This window comes from Podarcis cretensis, assembly GCF_951804945.1.
Source record: "Podarcis cretensis genome assembly, chromosome: 12".
Lineage (NCBI taxonomy): Eukaryota > Metazoa > Chordata > Lepidosauria > Squamata > Lacertidae > Podarcis > Podarcis cretensis.
In genome coordinates, this window is record NC_137181.1 from 35296239 (window position 1) to 35320206 (window position 23968).

Consider the following 23968-nt stretch of genomic DNA (forward strand, 5'->3'; position numbering starts at 1 on the left):
TTAATTCGTTCCCGAGGTCTGTTCTTAACCTGAAACTGTTATTAACCTGAAGCACCACTTTAGCTAATTGGGCCTCCTGCTGCCACCGCGCCGCCGGAGCCCGAGTTCTGTTTGCATCCTGAAGCAAAGTTCTTAACTTGAGGTACTATTTCTGGGTTAGCGGAGTCTGTAATCTGAAGCATATGTAACCTGAAGCGTATGTAACCCTAGGTACCACTGTAATGTTAGTTTTAGTGTGTGTGTCTGTATCTGATAATGAGAAGAAACGTAATGGTCTGTGGTGGGGGCTCTTTTACAAAGATTAACTTTATTTCTTTACTTACTATACAATGAAATAAGTTAACATTTTATCAAGAGGGAATTTAAGGCATAATGGTTACCCGGTTAGGGGTGGGCAGTGATTGCGGCCCATTGCATCCTGCTCTGACACGCCTATTTAGGTGGCCAGCCATTGGGAAACCCCCAGGCTGGCTGTGGGGCACGGTGGGAGTTGCCTCCAGCCACCAATTTGAAATCAGGCCATGCATGTGAAAATGCTCTATGTTCACATCTAAGCATACATAAGGGACGCGGGTGGTGCTGTGGGTTAAGCCACAGAGCCTAGGACTTGCTGACCAGTAGGTCAGCGGCTCAAATCCCCATGACAGGGTGAGTTCCCGTTGTTCAGTCCCTGCTCCTGCCAACCTAGCAGTTCGAAAGCACATCTAAGTGCAAGTAGATAAATAGGTACCACTCCGGCGGGAGGGTAAACAGCGTTTCCGTGCGCTGCTCTGGTTCGCCAGAAGTGGCTTAGTCATTCTGGCCACATGACCCGGAAGCTGTACGCCGGCTCCCTCGGCCAATAAAGCGAGATGAGCGCCGCAATCCCAGAGTCGGTCACGACTGGACCTAATGGTCAGGGGTCCCTTTACCTTTACCTTTAAGCATACATGCTCCTAGCAGTCACTTTGATTTTCACCCTTCCGTTGCAGAGAAATGAAAATTGAAGCACCTAAAATGAATGAAACTATTTATTTTTATTTTTAAGAAAATACTGTTTCAGTGGCATGTTAATACAAAGCATATTAACGTAAGTCCTTTTGATGCCTCAGGCAGTCCTTGTTCACACATCTGAGACCACGTGTCTCAGATACTTTACAGATTTGCTCTTGGAGAAAGGCAAGCCTGTTATGCTTGTTGGAAATGCCGGAGTGGGGAAAACAGTATTTATTGAGCAATGCCTTGCTGGCCTCTCAGAAGATTTCCTGGTGTCCAAAGTCCCCTTCAACTATTACACCACATCAGCAGCACTACAAAGTAAGTTCCCAAGCAGACAATGTTGCATGTTGAAGTCTGGTTACAATGAGGGAGTTGGTTGTTTATAAATAATCAAAATTAAAAGAAAAGGTGTATTATAACATGAATTAATAAAAACGGATTACTCAGAACAATCAAATTAAGCTCATTTTGGTCCCTGATTCAGCCCCCAAACAGTGGGGAGACACAGCAGTGGGCATATGCTGGCTTCCTGTGTCTCCTTCATTTGCCACCAGCAAGTGCCTGTTCTGGTTGTCATTATTATTGTTACTATTTATTAATTTTGTAAACTGCCCTTCATGCTAAGATAAGAGAGCGGCTCACAACATGAAAATACAATGTGAGAACACAAAATACATAGTGAAACGAGAACACAAACGAACCAGTAACTCCCCTTCCCACAAACACATTTGAAAGGCCATAGAATGTTAATCAGCCCAAAGGCCTGGTTATAGTGAAACATTTTTTGCCTGGTACCTAAAGGTATTTAATTGTTAAATATATGGTTGCCAGGGACACTGGGAGTAGGGAATGGCACTACTACCACCGATTCCTTTCCAACACTGGACGCTGTACGGCTAAAATATACCCACACTTTCTTTGGACAGGTTGGATTCTTTTGGATAATATTCAACTTGTTCACGACTTTTAATGAAGGGTTCCTGAAACTGAAAACATATATGCAATTGCATGCCTTCCCCCTCCCTCCGCAACAGATCCTCTTAGTGATGAATGCAAAGTTTTTATTTCAAAGACAGAAAGTGAAGATTGCATTTTATTGACACGGGTATGGTGTATTTTACACTCCCACACATTTCATGGATAAATTTAGAGTGCTTCTCAAATATCTTATACCTCATATCACAACTAAAAAGCATTACAGCAGCAAGCAACACCAACTAGTTAATGCCATTTTTGAGAACTATAATTCAAGCCTTTAAGGCATTAAAACATGCCAGAAAGTTCAGTATTACTCTGCTGGTTTGCCTGCTGTTTTAATAAGATTATTGCAGCGCAATATGTATTAAAACATTGTGTACCCAGTATTCGTATTGGAACAATGATAACTGTTAACAGAGCTTATGAAATACTCCACACAAAGGTTGCATTTCCCCCCCCTAACTTGCTTTTGTGTTTGCATTCAAATATCATTTTCTGCTATATTTTTGGCATTTGTGTAAGAGAGAGAAAAAGGGGAAGGAGAAAGGCATTAAAGTTTAACAGTCTTTAAGAGAAATAGTTAATAAAGTACTTGGTGCGGTTTTCTCAGGAAATAGTTAACAAATATATTTCACAGTTCTTTCATTAGCGTCTGCTTGTATTTCAAAGCTAACAGGCAGGATTAAATGTTAATATGCAGAAGATTATTTTTTCTTAAAATCTAGTTCATTCCAAGATAGAAACCACCCAATACCTGGTACTCTGGAATGCCTGCCTAGGACCCTAAAAAATATGAATGTAGATCGGACTACAGCAAAGCTTCCCATGTTAGTGCTGGGAAGTTAGTGAATCATGCTTTAAAGTGATTAAAAACCAGTTACTGTATAAGTAACTAATAATGAATGCTGCTTCACAGCAAGAAAATAACAAAGGCTAGTAATTACATTTGTTACTGTAGAATGCCTTGTTTAGGAGGGAATTTAATCCAGGTTGCCAGTGGGCACATATGACCCTATAACAAAGGCAGGCAGGGGATGGGAGGGCAATAGTCATAAAAGTGCATATGCACGATCGTGCAGCCTGCTTCCATTCCTTAAACTCTTATCAGTATTGAGCCTGAACTTAGCCAGTGTGGTTTGAAGAATCACTTGTGCCTAACACCATAGGTTAATACCGTTCCCAACAAATGGTCCAGATTTGGTGAGCTCTGTCTTTTCCAGAAACGCCAGCATAACGAGTAGCATAATTTATGGCCACTGCATATTTGTAACTGCATTTGGAGTCCCCTTATGGGCTTACTATGCCCATGATACTCTGCACTACAAAGTGAGAAGGATCCTTTTCACATCACCAATAGAGTGGAAAAAGTTAAATGCACTGCTGTAACAAACGCGGCTTCTGCTTTGATTTGGAGCTGAATTTGAGTCCCTGCACTGTATACCTTTTATACATTTCTGTCTCTTATTTGTATGTTGCCTAGTTACTAGCCTCTGCAGTATTTCACCCAGTAGTCATGTAGCATAATCCATTTCAGAGATTCTTGAAAAACCATTGGAGAAAAAAGCGGGTCGTAAATTTGGTCCAGTAGGAAACAAGAAACTGGTTTACTTTATTGATGATATGAACATGCCAGAAGTGGATGCTTATGGAACAGTTCAGCCTCACACACTGATTCGACAACATATAGATTATGGACATTGGTAAGTGACTCCATTTTGATGTTAAGTCAAACTTGTGTAATTTTTGAACGAACAAGTAATTCTGCTGATAAAAACTGTTAGTGCAAGTTTGAATCAACTGATAAGATAAATTTTAGATTTTCCATATCTGGATAATTGTTAATTGTCCTACTGCTTGCTCAGATTTGTCCTTTATATCTTTGTTTACATTTTAATGTAAGCTGAATGGTCAACCTATCTGATACCTGTGTAAATGAGTTCTGTGTCATCATCATTGTGGTGTCATCTATAATAATTGATAAATTAATTCTAGATGTTTAAATATTTTTTCTGCCTCAGGTATGATAGACAGGCATTAACTGTAAAAGAAATTCATAATTGTCAGTATGTTGCCTGTATGAATCCAACGGTTGGCAGCTTCACCATCAACCCGCGACTTCAGGTAAGGTTGCAAATTGCTTCATAGAAAACGCAACAAAGTGTATGCTTAGAGATTCTCGTTACTGAAGCCTTGACAGATTATTTAGACAAGATCTTTGTACTGCATTCACAAAATACAGATTGTGGTTTGGAGTAGAGTTGACTTATCATGCAACACAATGTTTTGCTGAGATCTGTGACAGAGGACATGCTATTCATGTGAACCTGCCACATTTCCTTGGGCTGGAGTATATTTGAAGCACATATCAGGAACAAATCTGCTTCATGATGATGGCTAAACCCCAGTCCTCGGGGATAATAGCCGCTTGATTTATACTAGTGAACAAGGCGGCTAGCACAGGGGCCCACCATTCAACATTTGCCTTAAGAATTTCTGGTGGGATATTGTCAGCACCCGGGGCTTTCCCTGATTTAAGAGATTGAATAAGGCCAGTAATTTCTTCTGTGGTTACAGGGGGCCATTCCTTGCCAAATTCGCTTGAAGCAGGAAGCAGAACTGGGGCCAGTTGATTTGATGAATATAATGAGTGGAAATAGGCCTCCCATGCTCCAGCGGGTATAGAGTATTCGATTTCAATCGGGGAGTCTCTCCAGCTTTTTGCACTTGTTTTCCAAAACGTGGCAGAATCTTTCTTTTGGGAGGCCTCCACTAGGCACTGCCATTCCTTCCTTTGTGCCTGGAGCTTTTTCTTGTTAATCAAAGCTTTATAACTGCGTTTTAACTCAAACCAGTCTAATGGTAGCGAAGGTAGGTTCGCTGATCTATAGTTCCTGTACTTATCCAGCAGGAGGCGTTTCATAGCCATGCATTCTTGGTCAAACCAAGGTTTGGATTTATTAGAGTGTAGAGATTGCCGTGGCGGTTTTTTGTTGGTCAGATAAGGTTGTAGGGATGAAATCAGTTCCCGGAACATGTCTAATCTAGCCTCAGGAGTTGGGGAATTAACGAGGTTCTCCTTTCTAGCAAGAAAAGTATCTGAGTGAAGTCTTTCCGATATTTCATCACTCAATTTGCTGGACCATTTAATACGCGAGTATCTTAGCTCCATGTTTTCGAAACATGGGGCTACAAGTTTATCAGAGCAAAATAAATCTTTTCTTATATCCAGTATTAAACAGAGTGGTAGATGGTCGCTGTCAACCCTCTCCACCACTTTGTATTCCCGTGCTCTGCTCAAGAGGTTAGATGACACCAGGACGTAATCGATAGTGGAGGCTCCCATGTTGGATATAAATGTAAATTCCCCACTGGGTTCTCTGTCGACACGACCATTTAATACAGTCAGATCCAGATTGTTGGAAAAACGTAGAAGACATAGGCCTGCATAGTTGCAGCCCTTGTCTTTTGAGAGCCTAGGGGGAATAAAATGGGCTTCTTCAGAAATGGGAGGTACGTCATGGAAATGGGCATATAACGCCTCGTCTGAATGGCCAATTCTGGCATTTAAATCCCCAGCCAGCAGCACTGATATGAGGGCAAACCATATAAGTCACGTGTTTGCCCATGTGGCTCATCGAAAGTGGAAACAAGTCTGCATGTATTGCTGCACTGTAGTTATTACGAGGACCTACGCCTGACCTTTATTGCCCCAGTTCTACAAAAGCTTAAAAATGAACCAGAACTCCTATGTATGAGAGCCTTGGTAGAAGATAAGGTCCCTGAAATTACGATCAATGTTGCCAAATTCTGTGTAGCCGCTATTAGGCGCAGGAAACAAGAGCTTTCCAATGTCAATATGCAGGCGAAGGCAAATACTTAATTTTATTTATGCTGTCTAATTTTAAATTGCTGTTATGGCCTAATCTGTATTGAAATTGTCCTTTGTTTTTCCAGTGTTATCTTTTGCTAACTAGCTGTACGAGTTAATCTGGTCTGTGACCGTTTAATAAAATTTGAATTGATTTGAATCTGCTTCATCACCACTTAATTGTGACATAAACAATGCCTAGAAACTGTAGCCAAGCACTACAGGGCAAGTTCTTTGGGATGCTAATAAAAGTTGATTTTCTTTCAGTGTATCCCAAACTCTCTGTTAATAACTACTGTCTGCTCCCAATCTGCATATCAGGCATATTGAATCCTAGAAAGAGCATGGGTCCTGGTTGTATCACATAGCTATCCTATAGCATTTTCGTGATGGCTTTCTCCTATTTACAGAGAGCTTTCTAGGGTAGCTGTAAAAATTAGTTGCACTGTGCCTTTTTTGTTTCAATCTGGTTGGATTCCTATAGTACCAGACTCGTAAACTAGGGAGCTCTAATGGAGGAGTGGTTCCAGGCTGTGCACCTGTGTGCACAAAATTCCCAATCCAGGAAGAAGTGGAGGACTTGAAACGCTGTGTAGGGAAGTCATGGAGAGTCCAGTGCAAGCTGTTCCTGTTGAAAGATAAGCTATTTCTAGTTCCTTGCATTACTTACAGAGATTAAGGGACTAGAGCAATATTTTGTAGGAAGTGATTGGACAAACAAGCTTTGCAACCAGAGACAAAAAGTCTTTTGTGGTCTTTCAAGGATTCTCATTTAGTGAAGGCTAGGCTGTAAATTCTTTCCTCCCGTATACCTGGATGCTTGTGTGGAGAAAAACAGCACTTAAAACTTACTCCTTGACAAAAGCTTTTGATCTGAAAAATAAATAGCACGAGGATACTTGTGCCAAATTAATGGTTATACCCTTTGCTAACCGAAGTTCTGTCCTACATTTATTCACGTCATCAGTTATTCACAAATACGTACATAATTTATCATTGATAAGTAACTAAAGCAAGCATTTTCTTCATGTTTTAGAGACACTTTGCAGTGTTTGCAATGAACTTCCCATCTACTGATGCTCTAAACACCATCTATAGCAAGATCCTTGATTTCCACTTTCAGCAGCATGGCTTTAATCCATCAGTGTTGAAACATGCAGCTGCCACCATCCAAGCAGCAATATGGCTCCACCAGACAATGGTTCAGAACTTTCTCCCCACAGCTGTTAAATTTCATTATATTTTCAACCTTCGAGACCTCTCCAACATTTTCCAGGTTTGTTGTGTCTCTCTCTGTGTGTGTTTTAGATAAAGATGCTGATACTGATACAGACATAAATGTGATGTGTGCTTCTCTCTCAAGTTTGGACTTTCTGGGCCTAACATATACACATGCATGTGTATGGTGTTAAATTGTCATTTGCATGCAATAATTCAAGCTAGTTAATAAAGTTACAATTCCAGTTTATGGGGTTTTGGTGTTTCATCGTTGCTTTTTTTAAAAAAAAAAAAAAAAATTCTATCTGCACAGGCAGTCTATTTGCATGAAAACTCTTTTTTACTTCTCAGAATTACAGGTTAGAATTTATCCATTTTGGAATGTGTATCAAATGCTGAAGTGCATAAGAGAGTCTGTAATTAAGTTGGCCTTGCTGTTGAGGCTCAAACTATACATGACAGTGCCAGGTCTGTGTTTTGTTTGTTAAAATACCTAGAGATAGCCTGATTGTGTATGCAGGGATGTGCACAGGCGAGGAACTCATTTTGAAGAGCAAAAAGGGTGCTCAGGTGAAAGGAACTGAACCCTCCTTGCTTTTATGACTCACCCCAGAAAAGCCATCTCTTAAGCTGTGTTCCTTCCCTCATCTCTGCTAGAGTCTGATAAGTAAGCTTGGTGATTTGAAAAGTGCATAGGTGCGCGGGGGGCAGTGAGACGAGGAAAGATATCTTCACCTGCATACCACCTGCCTCTTTTTATGTGATTGGGCATTTTAAGCAAATATAGGGTTGCCATATTTCTCTCTCCCCCCCCCCAATTTTTTGGGAGGGGGGGCAAGTGGATGAGCTTTTTAATGTTTTTTGCCCAAAGTGGATGAGCTTTTTGGGCAAAATCACAAAAAAATGGATGGCAAAAATGGCACTACCAACACACATTGCTGTGCATCCAGATTTTCTCTGACATTTTGCTGATTTCCGCCCAGACACTGCTTCCGAAAACAGTGTTCTGGGTATGTCCGTGAAATTCCGGATGTATGGCAACCCTAAACAAAAAGAGTTTGCATCAGCTAAGACAAAAGTAATGTAGAAATATGCAGCTATCAGAATTGGTGTCTTGCAGTAATTGTCTTTTACCAGTATTATAAACATATTCTTTCTGGGGGGTTTTGTAGGGAATTTTATTTGCTAAACAGGAGTGTCTAAAGCATCCAAATGATCTTGTACGTTTGTGGCTTCATGAATCTTCACGTGTTTATGGAGATAAACTGGTGGAAGCAAAAGACTGCAGTTCATTTCATAAAAAGCTGCTAGACACTGCACACAGATTCTTTGAGGTAAAGCTCTGGACTGGTAATGGTTGCCTAATACTGCAGCACTGATGACAAGTTTGCCAATCTGAACACTATTTAGGGTCAAAGTCAATCTCCCAAGAAAACTAGTATGGCCCAAATAATAAGCTGTTTTGCTTTTCTTTCTAATAACAAAGCATAGGAAGAAAATATATATATGTCAGATTGATGAAGAGAATTTAGTATGGGGGGAAGTAGGTGTTTGTTTGATAGGGGTTCATTTAAGAACCCAGATCCATGCTGTAATAAGATAACCGACCAAGACTGATAGTGCAAACTGTGCGGCTGCAGCTAAACTTCAATGGCACTCCCTTTAATTAGAAAAAAATAGAAATGCAATAAATTATTATTTTTATAAATAATAGCTTTAGTAACTAAAAAGTAACTTATTTAAAACATGTCTAATTTTGCTTTTTTGCCACTAATGTTTCTAGCTTTACAGCAACCCATATTTTCAACTTTTTTTATATCTTGCCCTTAAAACAATAACACAAAACAGCATATTCTTAGTAGCAATTCTGAATGGGGGAAAATAACTTAATTGCATATAGCCTGCATTTAACTCTCTGGATGAGAGAGAGTACATGGTGATAGAAACAAATGATGAACACTAGCAAGCTGAGGAAGATTTAGTAAAAGAAACTTGATGAGCACTTAGCAAAGAAGACTTAGAATGGAAAATAAAGTGGTACTATTACTTCCCTTGATCTGGACACAATACTTTTGTTGATGCAGCTTAGAACTGTGTTACCTGTTTGCTGCTGCATCCCACTCTTGATTCATGTTAAGCTTGTGGTCTACTAAGGTCCCCAGATCCTTTTCACATGTACTTTCGTCACGCCAGACACCCCCCATCCTATACATGTGCATCTGATTCTTCCTGCCTAAGTGCAGAACCTTACATTTGTTTCTGTGGAAATTCATTTTGTTAGTTTTGGCCCAGTTCTCCAATCTTGTTTAGGTTATCTTGAATCCTGATTCTATGTTATTGAGCATTGAATCCATTTATCAGAGATGATTGAATTTATCTCATGACTTTTGTTCAACCCCTTGGCCATTGGCTTTTCAGGCCCTGCAGGGTTCCATATTGTTTCCAATACATCTTAACAGCTTCTTAACATTTATTTATAATGCTGAGTTACAACCTCTGATCTTGGCAGTATGTAGGGCATTCTCTGCACATTTAAGGTAGGGTGCATAGCAAAGCATTTCCAAGTTGTGTGTATCCCTGTGTTTCAGTCTCTCCTTTTGATGTTATGTTGCCAACTTAATAGGATCTGGACGATCACATTCTTCTCCAGCAACCACTTATTTACTGTCATTTTGCAAATGGTGTAGCAGAGCCTAACTATATGCCTGTCAAGGATTGGGAAGGGCTAAGAAATATCCTTGTGGAGGCTCTAGAGAACTACAATGAACTGAATGCATCTATGAACTTAGTCTTATTTGAGGATGCTATACAACATGTGTAAGTAAATGTCTTGTCTATGGCCTGAATTCAGCATAGTTCGTTTATTTTTATTACTGCTACATATTATAAAAAAAAAATTGTACATGGTTTACATAAAAACATTAACACTACAAACTATAATTTTAAATAAATTTGCTAGAAAGTAGGTTAAAACAGAACAAAATTATCACATACAACTTGTAAATTCTAGCTTGGAATTATCCATTTTTGTATGTAGAATATCAAGGAGAAAGCCACAAAATGCTGCTCCTGCACCACTTTCATGTAGGACGGTTGGTGTAGTATGCAGTTAATAGAATTATTTTCTGCAGTGGTGCCATAGCTTCAAAATTCCCTCTCCATAAAGGTACAGCTGTTTCCACAATTACAATCTCCTTGGCAGCAGGTTCTCTCTCTCTCTCTCTCTGTACAGTAGTACCTCTGGTTAAGAATTTAATTCGTTCCGGAGGTCCGTTCTTAACCTGAGGTACCACTTTAGCTAATGGGGCCTCCCGCTGCTGCCGCACTGCCGCCGCACAATTTCTGTTCTCATCCTGAGGTAAAGTTCTTAACCCGAGGTACTACTACTGGGTTAGCGGAGTCTGTAACCTGAAGCGTATGTAACCTGAAGTGTTTGTAACCTGAGGTGCCTCTCTCTCTCTCTCTCTCTCTCTCTCTGTGTGTGTGTGTGTGTGGCATTCTAAGGGTTATATTGCCTCAACCTGCTTTTAGTTTTATAGTCTTTTGTTGCTTCTGAGTCTATAAATTGTTCGACTGTATGTTTTGAGGTGTGCCAATGTATTTTAAATTAATTTCTACATTTATTATACACCCCCCCCAATGCATCAGATGAAGCGTGCTTTAGAAATATTTTAAAAATTAAAGATAAAATAACTCTTCTGTGGCCATTAGTCATGTTGCTCCTTTTCCATCATCAGATGTCGCATTAGCCGAATCTTGCAGTCCTCTCGTGGCTATGCACTTTTGATTGGAGTGGGTGGCAGTGGAAAACAAAGCTTATCAAGACTGGCTGCCTATATTGGATCTCTTGAAGTGTTTCAGATTACACTGAAGAAAGACTACACAATTCAAGACCTCAGGGTAAAAACAACAATTATTACATAATTGCCCTCAGAATTGCTAGGCTTGAAAGCAGGCTATTTAGAATCTGAGGGGTTGAAGTAAAGCATTCTTAATGTGTGGCTTGTGGTGCTAGTGAGAAGGTATCATCCAGGGGCTAGGAAAAGTTACTACTTAGTTTGTCCGCACCACAAATTTTGTAGGCGGTGGGAAGGCAGGGATCTTTATTTGGGCAAGACCTCCTGGGAAGAGTTGCTATGATATCTTGGCCTGAGCTGTTTTGTTTCTTTAAATAAAGAGTTAACTTCATTGGCACTTTGTGAGTTATTGCTGGCCGACTCCCGCCTTGACAGGGATACAAATTCCATGAGAGAGACCCATGCGATGAACCCCACCTATGTGGCTGGGTAACTTGCTGAACTGCATGGGATCTGATTATGTTAATAAGGTCTGCCTGATAACCTGGAGAATATTTAATAGGCACCGTTGCAAAGATGTCTTGTGACCCTAAGCAGTTGCTCAAATAACCTGAATTGTGTACCTAGCTCTGCATTTCCCCTCCTTTGTGAATTCATTTTGATATTTCTCCTGAAAATAAAATGAGTATGCAGTGAATTACTTCCAACCCATGAAACAGGCATTATTAATACGATTGAAGTGTTCTTGATGCTGATTTGTTTGGCAGAACATTAATAACAATTTTCTGAATACTAGGGGAAAGATTTTCTTTCATTGATTACTGCTTGTTTCCTTTTTTCCTTGCAAACTTATCAAACCACAGTTCTCTTCACCTGGTATCTTAAAACACATCTGGGTTTGTTTGTTTTAAAAATCCTCTGGAAAAGGATATGCCACGAAAATGAAGCAAAGATGCTAAACAGCAGCGAATAGCTCTCAAGTGGCATGTATTTTCACATTGGTTACCGTGCCACCCAGTTTTGTTTCAACATTTTATTGTAACATGAATGATTGCCTACTTTCCTTACAGGTAGATCTTGCCAATCTGTATATAAAGACGGGAGCCAAGAACATTCCCACTGTGTTTTTGCTGACAGATGCTCAAGTTCCAGATGAACGCTTTCTTGTGCTGATTAATGACTTGTTGGCATCAGGTGATTAGACCTACACATTTCTTGAAAGATCCTCCCAATGACAAATTATCTGCCGTTTCAATGAACTTTAAAAAGGAGATTATTTGTCTTTGAGATGCTTTCTGGTATGGCTAGGATGTCCTTTGGGAAAAAGTGTATTAACCCAGCTAAGTTGGGTATTGTGCCTACTTTGCTTAAAAACAATGTTGCTCTTCAGAAGCTAATATCAAGGTCATGGAATGTATAGGTGCAAGTTCCATTTGTAGGTGTTTCTTTTATATTGATTCACTTACACTGATTGAATGGATTGACTCCATCATGCCAGAAAGTGGGACAGGGTAGTTTTTACATGTGCTTTGATCAATAGTGGTAAAATCGTAGTGATTTAAATGAGAGCATTTTAGTTAGGTTAAGCATTTTCTGTGAACCACCCTGAGACCTTCAGGTATAAGGTGGTATATTATTATTATTATTATTATTATTATTATTATTATTATTATTATTATTAAATAATACCATCAACATATTCTTCCGGTTAAGAGAGGCAATTTTTATAGTAATATTAGAGACATTACAGAAACCATATTTGGGAGGCATGATGATGTCCTAACCCAGGCATCCCAAACCTTTGGCCCTCCAGATGTTTTGGACTACAATTCCCATCATCCCTGACCACTGGTCCTGTTAGCTAGGGATCATGGGAATTGTAGGCCAAAACATCTGGAGGGCCGCAGGTTGGGGATGCCTGTCCTAACCTGTAGTTTTGCAAGGCACATTTTCCAAAACAAAATGGTCTAGAATGGAGCTGTTTATGTTTGTAGCAAGGGAATTTTTATTAAATATACAAGATTTGTGACTGCATTTTTTAAATTTTTGAACTGCCTTATCTTAAAGATCAGTGGGACGCGGGTGCGCTGTAGGTAAAACCTCAGTGCCTAGGACTTGCTGATCGTATGGTCGGCGGTTTGAATCCCCGTGGCGGGGTGAGCTCCCGTCGTTAGGTCCCAGCACCTGCCCACCTAGCAGTTCGAAAGCACTCTTAAGTGCAAGTAGATAAATAGTTACCGCTTTATAGCGGGAAGGTAAACGGTGTTTCTGTGTGCTGCGCTGGTGCTGGCTCGCCAGCTGTAGCTTCGTCACGCTGGCCACGTGACCCGGAAGTGTCTTTGGACGGCGCCGGCTCACGGCCTCTAGAGCGAGATGAGCACGCAACCCTAGAGTCGGACACGACTGGCCCGTACGGACAGGGGTACCTTTACCTTTTATCTTAAAGATCACAAGGTGGACAAACTAGTAGAAAACTCAATACAGATATAACAATAGTTTAAAGCAAAACTGGGTTAACCCATATCTAATGCCATTTCTCAGACACTTGTTACCAGAGTCAGCCAAATTTAAAAAGTGTTTCTAGGTTTAGAGCCAAAAGGGCAAAACATATTGAAACTTGTAATTTGTTTGTTTTCTTTTTGTAATTGTGGGTACTTCTTCACCCCTGTTTTTTATTTCATTGTAGGAGAAGTTCCAGATCTATTCAGTGATGAAGATATGGATGATATAATTGCGGGAATTAGGAGTGAGATACGGGGACTTGGTGTTATTGACAGTAGAGAAAACTGCTGGAGATTCTTCTTAGATAGAGTACGACTGCAGCTAAAAGTAAGTAACAATGGATCTGGGGTTATAAATAAGAATACTGAACTTATTTTTAACTAGTGATGAACAGCTAAATACTAGGTATATGAACGCCATAGATATTACAACACCGTACAAAGCCATCTTCCTTTCCTCTATGTTTAGTGTCTAGCAAATTCAGAACCCGTGTTTTCAAGATTTAAGTTTTCTGTGTCACATTTTGCCTGGGCCCATCTAGGGATAAATATTCCCAATGTCTTTGATATCTTCCATAAGCTATGATTTATAGGTATACGTTGCCATATTGTTTTCTAGTTTGTCCACCACTTCCTTGAACTCTGGTGGCCAGAAATTATTGATGTGTGCACAGTACTCTATGATAGTAAAGATAGCATTCTCCACCTGCTATATATTATAGAACTGTTTCCTGGCTGCATTTTTAAGAGCTCTTGGGGTGAGGATAATGTTGGCAGTATGCAGCAAAATAAAGACACTAACATGACAGTAAAACTTTTTTTCCAATTGAAATTGGTCTATGCCTTACTTTGGACGACTGTTCCATATCACACATTGCTTCAAGAAGACTGTTTGGTTTTTATGTTTTATATGGAGGAAATTTTGGCTCTCAAAATGTTTGGCTCTAGCTACTGCTTTTTGGAGGAGGGGTGTACATAGTAACATATATCTCTTCTAAACTCCTTCCTTCCATTGTCTTCGATCCTCTAATTTCACTCATGACTTCATTATTTTTAACAGCTTTTTAGAAACTGCTTTCAGAATGTGCATTGCCTTGCTACTGCTTTGCAGGTGTCCCACTGTGCAAAATTAGTACTTCCAGAGTCAGCTATAGGAAGTATCTATTCAGACTTTAAAGTAGAGACTGTGTGTTGCAGAAGATATTAGTTAAAACATCTGGAAGACAACATGTACTGATGGAAGGGGAGAACGTCTGTTGTGACTTAGGACTTCAGTTACTGGGTGCTAAATTCTATTTAAATCTGTTGGACTTTCTTCAAAGTGTCTAGGATGTGAGGCACAGCAAAGCATAATTTTACCGGATTATTTGGAAATATATGGGCATTTATCTAGTTCTTATTATAAAAAATTATTAGAAAAAAGTGGTTCCTATTAGGAAAATCTCGAGGATGACAGTGATATATTGCATCAAAACCAAAAACTCACCCAAATAGGAATATATTTGTTTATTTAAATATCTCGGATCACACTGACCCTGCACAGGATCAGAAACCCAAGAAGTGGTGTTATGTCAAATTGATTGCTCTGTTGACTGAATATGATTGTTAGGATTTTGCTTTGTTGATTAATACATATGAAGTTCATTAACTGATACTGGACCTAGGTGGGGAGGTAACCCACAATTGGGAAGATTTTTGGTGAAGCATCAAGCACAGTGCAAGTGAATAAAACATTGTTTTTTGGGCGTAAAGTCCTAATTTGCCTAAATTCATTAGCTGCTAGGTAGATTGCATTTTCATTTGTGAGTCTGATTGCAGTGGCTCGCTGCCACCACAGTTGACTGAGTTCCTCTCTCTTTGATCGCCATGTAATATACTTCATTCTTTCTTTCTTTCTTTCCCTCCTCATCTGCACAGATCATTCTGTGTTTCTCTCCCGTCGGTTCCACACTGAGAGTTAGAGCTCGGAAGTTCCCAGCCATAGTTAACTGCACAGCTATTGACTGGTTTCATGAGTGGCCGCAGGAGGCCCTGCAGTCCGTCAGCAGGAGGTTCATTGAGGAGGCGCCTGGGATTAAGGTAGAGAGTTTCAAACTTGCCAGTCATATGCAAAAGCAGCAGCACAGCTCTCTGGAAGATCAATCATGGACAAGCTGGGGGGGGGGGCGGAATCCTTTTTGTTTCTTCTCATATTTGTCTTCATTTAAGGTTGCAGAGTTCATGGCGGTTACCTAATACTGTGCAGCCAGTTTCTTCAGTGCAATTTTGACAGTTTGAAATAGGAAGAATTTGTTTTTTTAAGGCAAAATGTACAATGATCCCAACATCTGTACATGAACTATTAGCGATCTCACTGAAATGGAACTCTACCAATTCAGGGGCTTTGCTTAAGTTTTTTTGGGGGGGGCGTGTTTGGGGTTTTTTTGTGTGCAATTAAACAAATGCACTTGAATACCTGAAAATAGAAGGAATTGAACATTGCAACCCTGCAGTGATTTAATTCTGACCTTTTTTTCCACTTTCTAAGGTTCTCCAAAGGTAGAAAGCTGTCCATAAAAATATGAGAACTCAGGTCTCTCTTTAAAAGGGCATCTAAGTTGACAACATTTTGTCTTCTCTTTTCTTGCAGATTTTTGCAAATCAAAAAAAAAAAATCAAAGTCAGAACTGAATACTGTATGTTATAATGAAAGCTTATCAATTATTCAGCTTCATTTTCCTCTTTAGTTCCCCCCACACACCAGCTTTCTCTTGAGGGTGATAAAGAGCCAGATGGAGAAATGCTCATAAAACATTGTCCTCCAGCTCTACAAGGTGTTTTGTTATGTTCATCATTTGACTTCCCCCTGGATCAACTTTGACCAGGAATGGGAAGTTCAAGAAAGGTTAAGATTTGCATCAAGGTGATTAACCATTGAGGAAAGCCAAATATTAATGACCTGACATCAATATTGGTGCTGATGACAGAGACTGATGTAAAAGAAGATTCAGTTCCTGCTATAGAAGGCATTTCTACTGTATAGTTAAAAAACTTGAAAAAACAGCACTCTAGAAATGAATCAGAATTTTCTTCCATAAATATTTTGTTATGGCCATTATTCCAGTGTTTTAGTTTGATATAGCAGTCAGTGTTCAGTATCTGTTTGCTGTGATGCTAACAAGTTATGTAAGGAATTTGTAACGATGAGAAGTATAGAATTTCAAGAGGGCTGCATGCATCAGTTCTCAGTAGTTCATTGCTTTCCTGTCCTAGAGAAGAGAATTTTGTGGCAGAAAGACACTGTTGCAATGTTACAAAGGCAGCCATTAAAGGTCTGGTCTTAACAGCAATTATAAATCCATGCTATGCTTCTGGAAATGCGTAAACTGATCGGTGCTCGGTAAATGTATTTACTTAACTTCATCAAGAAACCCATTTCAGTGGTCAGGGTAATGCCCCTTCTTGTGAGAAATGATACTTTAAAAAAACAAACAAACCAACAACTTCCATTTCATCTAAATGCAATAATACCAAATGATTGGAAAACAGTCAAAAAGAGGGCTGGGGTATGAAATTTAGTTTTAATTCCTTTACCTCTTCTGCTGCCAGTATTGAGCTGTGAAACAGCTTTTCTGATATTACAAAGAGTGACCAATGACATCTACTGGCCATGGAGAGACTTGTCTTTATTTTCTGTTCAGGGCAGTGTAGAATATTAGTGCAGTTTTTCAGAAATTTAGAGCTGTCATTTCTTGTGATGCATTCAGTTTCTGAGTACATTTAGTTTCTGGGCTTCCCAAAGCTTTACTTTTATTCTATGTGGTGGGTTTTCCCCCAGTATGTGAAACTCTGGATGCTTATCAACATATATATGTTTACATATTCCTTTAAAAAAGAAAATATGCCAGACTTACCTCTCCCTCTTAGCAATGCTTCAAAATAAAACAAATTTTAGGAAAGAAACTGAATATGTTAAGAGCTACCTACAATGAATACTGGTCAAGGTCGTCGCTGAAGATTGCCTTGATAAACCTAGCAGAAGTTAGTTACTGCAATTATTAATGCTAGAAATCAAAGGTAAATACTGTACATAGTAAACCCTGCACATGTAATGGTGTACACTAGCAAACTTATAATATTGGATGAGGGCTAGTGCAACTGTAGCAGTTAAGAGGAAAGTCATGACACTTCCTACAGATGTTATTCTGCACATACCATTTTACATCCACTGATGTTAATGATCCAGCGACATACATATTGGTGATGCAGCCTAGTTGGGTTCCTAACTCAAGAGAGATGTTCAGGTACCCTTACTGAACAAAACACTATTGTGTCGATGTATTGGATAAATTTGTTGCTAGAATCTATTGCCTTTCTGAGTGTAAGAATGAGAATAAAATTATGAACCACTCCTCACTGATTAAAGGGGGAAATACATACTTTAAAAACAGTGGATATTATACTTTAGCCAACGTGGAGGGTCACCTCAGTTTAGATTTTAATTAGGAATTGCTCTTAAATTATTAAGCTTTATGATACAATAGGCTATGGACATCTAGATGGAAATTAAAATTAATCTATGTTCCATCATTTTTAAAAATCTTCCCATCAGAGTTTAAATCCCTCACTAAGTCGTCCCCCCCCCACAAAATTCACACTCTTCCTATATTTTGCAGACCCATCTCCATACCTTATTGCAAATCCTGCCCCCTCTGCAAGCACAAATTGGCAGCCAGCATTGTTTTTATATCTTATTGTCACGACATAATTCTATTTGTTTCAGTGCTTGTGCTGACAGAACAAATTACCTGCTTTGTGGTTCAGGGCAAGGGATGTGCTAGTAGCTTGAGTGGCTCGGTGGAACTAGACAGATGTTTTGAGTGCAGTCACTTTTGTGAGAAACTGCCTGCATGGCATTAACTGAATGAGAGAGGTCCTGGAAGAATATGGCAGCAGCAGCAACAACAAAAATGTTAATTGGGGCCTACAAAGATAATTCCTGTAGAAGGAATTGAGATGTACAGCAGAACCCCAAGATACGGTTTTGCTAAAGGGAAGCCATGTTTTTCCAACTCTTAAATTGTTCTTGTCTTAAGTATTTTAGTGGAGGGGGAGAGAGAAAGAGAGAGAGAGAGAGAGAGAGAGAGAGAAGCTGCCTCTTCAGAGCTTGCGCAAAACTGATTTTGCAGTTCTAAGGGTTTTGTGAAATGTAGCAGCTCTTCAATTAACCTGCAGGCAGTGTTGCATCCTGTTTTAATAATGTACCTATTATATATAGGAAATATAGTAAATAATAATAATAATAATAATAATAATAATAATAATGAGGCCACTCTATGGCACACTTCTTTGGGCATCTCACAAATAAAATGGTAACATACAACTTAAAATTTAGTAGCATAAAATACAGCAAAGGGAAGAATAAAAGCAGGCAACTAGAAATATATGGCACATAAACAATGGTTCAGAACACTAAAAACACAGATTTTTTAAAAGCCTGGAAGAAGAAGAAAAGTCTTCACCTGCTCACGAAAATATTGATTGAAAGAAGGTGCCTTTGGGAAGGGGGGTATTCCATAGCTGAGGATAGAAGAGTAAGCAATTGATTCATGCTTGGCTCAGCACAGCACCACTAACCCAAGTGCACATGGAGTCTGGGTTTTGCCCATTTGTTTTAGCCTCCAATCAACAACAGCGCTCAAAGGCTAAAAGAAGGAACAGGAGCATTATTCTCAACATAGTGACAGGCGTAACAGGTAGTGGGAGAAATAATGGGGAGGTGTAAAGCTGTACTCGGTGCCTTGATTTGAGGAAGTAAATTTCCTTTAAAAAGAGGGATGAGATGAAAGAGTGCTGTAATCAGAATCAAAAGATACTATGCATGAGGGTTATTAGATAGCAAATTTAAAAAATGATACGTAAACTCCTTGGGGGAAAAATAAAATTCCTGCTCCCTTTCTCTAGTGTATTCAGTCAGCTGAAGATTGATGGATGTAGAGTGGCTTTCTCTCTTATTTTACAATTTACTCCACACTGATTTTAGATATCTAGGGGAAACCTTTTATTTCCATTTGTTTAAAGGACAGTTGACCACATATAATGGTCATTAGTGTGCATGAGCTGCATTATCCAGTAAACTTGCGACAACAAATTCAAGATCTATAATTAAATTCATTAGTAGAACCTAGAGTCAACTTCTAATTGACCCAACCCCATGATTTACAAAGCTATAGTAATTGCATTGAATGAGACACTGTTAAGAAAAAATAAAAAATCAAGGCAGGCTGGAAGTTTGGGAGGATGAAATAATCAATCAAAATGAGACGTCGCAGCCAAGTTTGCATTTCGAATGGAGTTCTTGGACAGTGTTGCTGCCTACATGAAAAATCTACACATAGATCTCCCATGTGAGTTGACATGCAAATTTACATCAGAACTGGGAGGAACGCCACATGTAGATTGGTGATGCCTGCCTGCGTGGAACTCCTCCCTGTGATAAAAGTCCAAAGGAAAACCATTTGGCCTCAGTTCATAACAATGAGCTGCATTCATACGACTACTGCCTCTGGTGATCTTCTCTGCCGGTGATCGCTGCTGTTTTTGACAACGTATTTTCTATTTCAAACACAATTCAACATATAATATCTCACAAAGTGTAATTCCATAGACCAACACATCATGCAAAGAGAGCATATCAAGAGAAATTAAAGTCCCATGGATGGTCAGGAGATAAAGTCAATTCGGTTCCTAAATTGGCATATTGGCAATAACTACAATATGGTATGCTTATGATGTTCCACATATCGCTGCTTTGAGGATTCTAACGTTCCTTGTATGTAGATATCAGATTAGATGGAAAACTTGAAGATATGGCACATGTAGATATTGGATCAGATTGGATACTTGAAGGTATGGCATGACAAGGATTCCAGGATAATACCTTGTTTCGCCCAACCGGGCTTCGTCCGCTGTGCATACTCTAAATTAAACAAACATGATGTAACATAATCCATATACAAACTAAGTAACATACAAATTAAACAACAAGTTTACATACCGTATTCTTGTATGACGGAAACGTGGAACAAAATAAATTCAGTTAATCCAATCACTGGCCAGGGAAGAAGAAGGACACCAGGAATCAGTACCTCAAAACTAACCTAAGCAGCTAATTATCAGATGGCAGCAACCACCTGTGTAGCAATGCATCCTGGTTCTAAAGCATACTGCAGACATGGCAACAGGTGCTGGCCACAGGGCTTTCCTGCTCCATACTTCATCCTTTTATGTGTATGGTAAAATGTTTTAAAGGGATATGAATGCATGGAAATTTATTTCTAATTGCTTGCTAGATCAGGGCTTGTCTGTGTGTATGTGAGCATGTACATGTGTATATGTTTGAAAAACAGACCTTAAAGGATTTCCTAGTTGTCCCTGGGAACATTTTAAAACATTTTATTTAGAGGAAATTTGTGTTGGTTATTGGTTTACTGCTGTTTAATCCTTCAGAGTTAAATAAAAAGGGGCAATTTGCATAATTCTTTTTTTTTAAAGGGTCAAATTAGCATTAATCATATTGTTTGCCTTGCTGCCTGATGGAGCTGATACAGCGGGGGGGGGGGGGGAGGAATAAGGTGTAGTATTGAACAAAACACCACCAAAACCTTGGAGATAAATGAACGGCAGAATAAATAATTTATGCTAATGAAATTACTGCAATTAGTAGTTCCACAATGACCCTTTTAGAAGCCACAGCTGTTAATGTCAGGAAGTGCTGTCACTGCTGACCTTATCATAAGAGAAAGTGACAAATTGAAAATGCAGGGAAGACCAATCATCAAAGAGGTCTGCTCAGAACGATTAGGGTTTTCTGAAAAACAGTGTGAATTACAACCAGCTGCTCTCTGGCCCAGCATGCCTCCCATGCTGTGCCATTTTGTTAAGCTTGACAACAATAGTTATTTTGCCCCACTGGGACAAGTTGTCTCAAGCCACTTCCAGCTCTACCGGAACCACCAGCTACTACCCAGGCTGGTTTTAAAATGAAACTGTTGTTACCAAAGGCTTTTCGGAACTGCTGCTTAAAGGTCTCTCATAAGGATCATGGTTGGGAAGTAGCCAGTCCTTCTGTAAGAAAGTCCCTGTGGCAGAGAGAGAGTGAGAGGGTGCCTGCAGAAGAGAGAAAATGATGGGCTGAGTAATTTAGCCTCTTAAGCTCTAAGGCGGATTCTGGTCTCATCAAAAGGTTATTTGAACATAGACAAAACATTTCTTTGGGGAAACAGGAGTTTGGTCACTTTGCACCCAACTTGTATACTGATTCCGTGTGTTTAAATTGCACTCTCATTACTGTAGTTTAAAAGCAGCTCTTTTAAAACCAAGCAGTGTTTAAAAATAAGTTTTGTTTCGGAGATAAATTACAAGTTGTCTAAATGAACCTGTTTGTAATATTAATTATGCTGGCTCGAAACGTTTAGCTGTATCAACAACCGCTCATGAGTAATTTTCCTAAAGCTCTCCTAAGTATTATTGACAATTCTTTGGTAAATTATGTGTGACTTTTCTAAGAGTTGCAGTAGCTCATTTAATTCATATTAATTGATTTTTAAGTTTCCCCTGATTAATTGAACTGGGTACATCTTGTATTGAATGCAATAAATAATCATTAAAATGAGGGAGATGTGATTCCACAAATTAGAAAGTTAAGTATGGTAGAAGTCACTGAGGACGAAATGGAAATGGCTTACATTGATAGTGCAGCATTTTAAGTGGTGTGTATGGGTGTGTATCTCACATGTCAAGACATACTGTACAGAAATACACAATATACATATAATGAAAAATAATGTTTTATAAATGTCTAGGTTATTTTAAATGTTAAAATTAATATGTTTGTGCATACTTGTCTTAGAATCAGTAGTTTCTGCTACAGTTGGCTATATATTTCGTTAGCTGAATTTTTAACACTTGAAATTTAAATGCCCTTTCATGCCCTTTTATGTTTTCAGCCACAGTTTCATGACTCTATTTGCCGTTTCATGGCCTATGCCCACACCAGTGTAAATGAGATGAGTGCAAAGTTTCGGCTGAATGAGAGGAGATACAACTATACAACTCCCAAAAGCTTCCTGGAACAAATCATGCTTTATAAGAACCTCCTGGAGAAGAAAATCCAGAAAATGTCCCAGCACAAGGAACACCTTGTGAATGGCATTCAGAAGCTGAAAACAACAGCTTCTCAGGTAGTAATAGTAGTAATAAACAGTAGCAGTAATTAATCACAATTCATAGCAGCTCCTAGCTTATATAATTGCAAATTGCTTTATATAGTAAATTGCTCCAGGGTGCCTCATGGACAGTAAATGAAATTAAGAGGAACAACATTATGTAAGTCCAAGAGCCTGGTGTAGATCTATATAATTATTCATATACAGTGGTGCCCTGGTTCTCAAACTTGATCCGTTCCAGAAGTCCGTTCGACTCCTGAAACCATTAGAAAACCAAGGCGCAGCTTCGATTGGCTGCAGGAGCTTTCTGCACTCAATCACAAGCCGCAGAAGCCGTGTCAGACATTTGGCTTCCAAAAAACGTTTGCAAACTGGAACACTTACTTCTGGGTTTGTGGCGTTCAGGAGCCAATTTATTCGGGAGCCAAGTTGTTTGAGTACCAAAGTACCACTGTACAGCTAAAGTAGCCCCAGGCAGCATGACTGACCACCCTTCACTTCAGAGATCCAAGTTTGTCCCAGAGGCAGCTAATACATCCATGGTTTATCATGAAAGTAGGTCTCATTCCAAGTATCACTCCAGTTGGATATCTGAGCAAGGGCCCATTTAATATTCTACTCCATCATCTTCTCCGCTTCCTGAAGAGGCCAGGCTGATGCTTCTGGGAAACCCATAAACCAGGTCTTGAGGGCAAGAGCTTTCTCCTATAGTTTGTTCCCTAAGAAACTGATATCCAGTGATACATCGCCTCTGAACATGGGGTTTTTATTTAGTTATCATAACTCATGTTCTTTTTTTAAAAAAATATTTATTTATACAACAAGAAAAAAACCACAAAAGACACAAATACCAAATTACACACAAATTACAAAAATAACCATAGACACATAATTTTCTTGGCAAACAATAAAACATCTATTGGTCTTAACACTAAAGACCCAACTTCCCGTCTATTCCATATTTCAAATTCATATTACTTATTGCCAATACACATTTTTTTCATAATTAAACTTACTCTCAATAAATCTAATTTCTTCTATCTACCTAACAACTATTACTGAAGTTCCTCGAATGCTGCAACAGAATTTAAACTACTATATTTATTTTTCAGATATTCTTTGAAAACCTCCCATTTAGAAACAAATTCCTGTTTTGATTTATTCTTTATTTTTTCTGATAAACCATCTAATTCGGCATATTCTGTCAGCTTTTGGATCCAATCTTGTATAGAGGGGATTTCATTACTCTTCCATTTTGCTGCGATCAAAACTCTTGCTGCCGCCATCGCATATAAAAAGATACCCTTCCTCTTTTGTGGAATATCCAAATCTGTTATTCCCAGGAGGTAGGCCTCTGGCTTTTTATTGAAAGAGATCTTTAGCATTTTTTGCAGTTCTGCATGTATACTCTCCCAGAATACC

At 39.1% G+C, this 23968-nt stretch overlaps 1 protein-coding gene across 5 annotated transcripts in view; it reads left to right on the forward strand.

Annotated features, from left to right (window-relative positions):
• DNAH11 (dynein axonemal heavy chain 11) overlaps positions 1–23968 on the forward strand; it is a 152436-nt gene that overhangs the window by 68921 nt on the left and 59547 nt on the right. For all 5 annotated transcript variants that reach the window (XM_079947877.1, XM_079947880.1, XM_079947878.1 and 2 more), the window contains 11 exons: positions 1092–1296; positions 3491–3656; positions 3975–4077; positions 6861–7100; positions 8215–8376; positions 9666–9859; positions 10780–10942; positions 11910–12033; positions 13526–13668; positions 15258–15419; positions 22328–22561. In XM_079947877.1, coding sequence (XP_079804003.1) covers positions 1092–1296; positions 3491–3656; positions 3975–4077; positions 6861–7100; positions 8215–8376; positions 9666–9859; positions 10780–10942; positions 11910–12033; positions 13526–13668; positions 15258–15419; positions 22328–22561 — 1896 coding nt within the window. The remainder of the gene's footprint in view (positions 1–1091; positions 1297–3490; positions 3657–3974; positions 4078–6860; positions 7101–8214; positions 8377–9665; positions 9860–10779; positions 10943–11909; positions 12034–13525; positions 13669–15257; positions 15420–22327; positions 22562–23968) is intronic.